Source organism: Fulmarus glacialis, unplaced genomic scaffold, assembly GCF_000690835.1.
Source record: "Fulmarus glacialis isolate BGI_N327 unplaced genomic scaffold, ASM69083v1 scaffold15410, whole genome shotgun sequence".
NCBI classification, from domain to species: domain Eukaryota; kingdom Metazoa; phylum Chordata; class Aves; order Procellariiformes; family Procellariidae; genus Fulmarus; species Fulmarus glacialis.
Window position 1 is genome coordinate 22,162 of NW_009185934.1, and position 3,163 is coordinate 25,324.

At 40.0% G+C, this 3,163-nt stretch overlaps 1 protein-coding gene across 1 annotated transcript in view; it reads left to right on the forward strand.

The window, feature by feature from the left end:
- Positions 1-3,163, forward strand: part of SYNRG (synergin, gamma) — a 36,021-nt gene that overhangs the window by 18,195 nt on the left and 14,663 nt on the right. The window contains exon 13 of the mRNA XM_009584975.1: positions 1-823. This exon is cut by the window's left edge and continues 143 nt beyond it. Within this exon, the coding sequence (XP_009583270.1) occupies positions 1-823 (823 nt within the window). The remainder of the gene's footprint in view (positions 824-3,163) is intronic.

Genomic DNA, 3,163 nt, shown 5'->3' on the forward strand with positions numbered 1-3,163 from the left:
CTGCCTGTTCAGTCAAAACAGCAAACACAAGCAAAGACCTCTTTGAATCTAGCAGACTTGGATCTCTTTTCCTCTACTGGAGAAAACAAGCAGCCATCCTTTCCACCTGCATTTAATACATCAAAATCGGGCTCCTTTCCTCCACCACCCCTTCCATCTACCACAGCCCAAACAGCACCCAGCAAAAGTTCAAGCTTAGCTGATGAGTTTGGAGAGTTCAACCTTTTTGGGGAATTTTCTAATTGCACATCAGCCAGTGGACAAGATGACTTTGCAGATTTTATGGCTTTCAACAATAGCAGTGGATTTTCTGAACAAAAAACAGATGACAAATACAATGCACTTAAGCTGGAGGCTGGTCCTGTTCCTCAGTCTGGCTCATCTGCCAGCACGGCGAAGAGTGGGCAGAGTTCTGCCACCGCTGCTACGCCCACCAAATACGATATCTTCAAACAGCTTTCTCTGGAAGGCTCTGGAGCAGGCTTTGAGGAGGCGAAGGACAACACGCTTTCTTCAGTGAAGAGCGATGATGATTTTGCCGACTTTCACTCTAACAAGTTTTCTTCCACGTGCAACAGCGCAGATAAATCCCTGGTGGACAAAGTCGCAGCTTTCAAGCAGGCCAAAGAAGACTCTGCTTCGGTGAAGTCTCTGGATCTCCCTTCTATTGGCGGCAGCAGTGTCGGCAAGGAGGATTCTGAAGATGCGTTGTCTGTTCAGTTTGACATGAAACTGGCTGATGTGGGAGGAGATCTTAAGCATGTCATGTCTGATAGCTCTTTGGATTTGCCAACAGTTAGTGGCCAGCATCCACCAGCAGCAGGTGAGGAACTGGTTAGATTGCTCTGGTAACATAGGTGATGGAGATTTCGGTGTTCTTCTGTGTGCTAAATTACAGTATTGTGCACTAGTCTTTCAGTAGTGAAAGACTTCCAAATCTGTGCACCCGCTAGCCAACAGCCCCTTAGCAGGGCAGTATTTATTTTTTGTCTTAGATGACTATAAATAGATTGAACAGTTTGAACTCCATGCCAGTTTATTTTTGAGATTTGACAACATCATATTACTGGTACCTGTTAGCTATTGTCACTTAAGGTATTCGAGTGGAAAATTTTCTAATGCAAACAATGTCATTCCGTTTATATTAGCAAGATGAATGGCAGAGTCTCACTTTAATCTCTTGGTTTCAACAAAGCGTTTGGCTTGGGGACTTAACCTGCTCTGCGCTTCTAAAAGGGTAGGCAGAACATTAATTTGTGCTGTTAATGAAAAGCTGTCTAATTGACAACACTAGTATATTCCTGTTATGGTGGGGCTTAATATGTGTAGCCAGTATTTTGCAGGAGTGCAAGTAGAAGTATTGCATATGCTTTTTAGAGTTAAAACCCTCATTGGAATAATTGTGCAAAGGGCCTGTAAATGCTAGTCTCATGATTGGTAACTCTTGGACCTAAATTTAAAACCACGGGACTTCTACTTCATCCTTATCAGGTTTTCACCTTCTTTACTTTCCCTTTATGAAAGTACTTCTGAGAGAGTGAATTGACCATCTCCGATCTGATCGCGTATCATAAAACAAATTTCCCAAGTGTCCTGCTTTTTCTTTTTGTATGTACGTAGGAAGATAAGATGTAGTTAAACCCAAAGCACAGCACTATACCAGCTACTAGGAAGAAAATTAACTCTATCCCAGGCAAAACCAGGACAGCCTTCAATAATACGGGAACCATTACTGTGTTCTAGTGACAAGTATTATGCAGTCAAAGGCTTTTCTGAACAGGGGGGAGCATACAAACTGTAAATGTAAAAGCTGTTACTGCAAGAATTGGTTATTTCCATATGAAATATTTCTTCCATTTTTGCAGATATAGGTAGAGAAAATATACAGTACTGTAATTTTGCATTATATGATATTTTTAAGTAGGGGAGAGAATTAAGTTGGCAACTCTGACATGGAAGATACTCTATAACAGGGTACAAAATATCAGGAATAATTTATTAGCAAAGACATTTAATTTTCATATTACTGCTTGGTAAAACTCCAAGTTGAGTGAGCTGTCAAAAACGTAGCACCTACAGTGTATTCTTGAATGTTTACTTTGGTTTTGAAAGCACTTTTTCCTAATATTTTTCTAGCCTCTTTTGGTGGTAGTTTGACTTATGTAGCTCTTCTACAGGATGTGAGCTTTTGCCACAGAAATCGGTGATTAATAATTGCCATTTGTGGCAGGAAAGACTTTTTCGGTTTGTTTAAAGGGGTTAGCCGATCATGTGCTTGTTGCTAAACTTTTGAACTCTGAAGTATTAATTAGAAGCTATTTTTATTAAACTTAAACAAGTCTGTATTCTCCTATGGTGCCAAGCTAGATGTTTTTCCACAGGAAGAGTTTTACTCCATTTAACTCTTGTTTGGATCTCGTAGCAGAATGTGCTCTGGACGATCTGTTACGAATACTTCTGTGCTCATGTGTTCCTTTATGTATGTTTGATGCATTTCAAGCTGTGAACTGCTGATGTTCAAGTGCTTTTTTTCAGTTTACATGAATTTAAAAAACAGATTTTTTTTTTTCTCTTAATTTTCTTCTATCTGTAAATCTAATGTCAAAAAGGGACAGTATCCCTTTGTCATCCTCACTGCTGAGAAATGGGAGACTAGTCATTGGGAACTGTATGTTTGCAAGCACCATGTAACATCTCCAGTGAAACAGCAGCGGGACAAAGGTGCTGATAAATGATTTGACTTTTCTGACATACCGATATAGAGGTCTTTATCCTTTGGCTATTGAGATTTCACATTGCATAGCTTCCAGGTATGGGCAGGTAGGTTGCTTACGCTGGGAATTAGAAAGAAATCGTTGAGTTGCTTCCCATACGACAGACTTTGGTCTCTGAGAACAGAAAGGTTTTCAGTTTTGCTCTCTCCAAAGGGGATACTGTCTCTTTAAGCTTTGCTATATTTCTTTGTGTGGAAGGTAGATTATACTAATGTTGCCTGATTTCTCTTGCATTTACTTCGTATAACCCTTTGAGCACTGGCTGCATGCTGTTAGTTTTAACCAGGCTGCTTCTTTTAACCCAAATTTACGTTTCACTCCAAGATGAAAGCATTTTAATTAGCACCTAGTCATGTTATATGAACCTAATTTGTTCTGCGTCCTGCTGA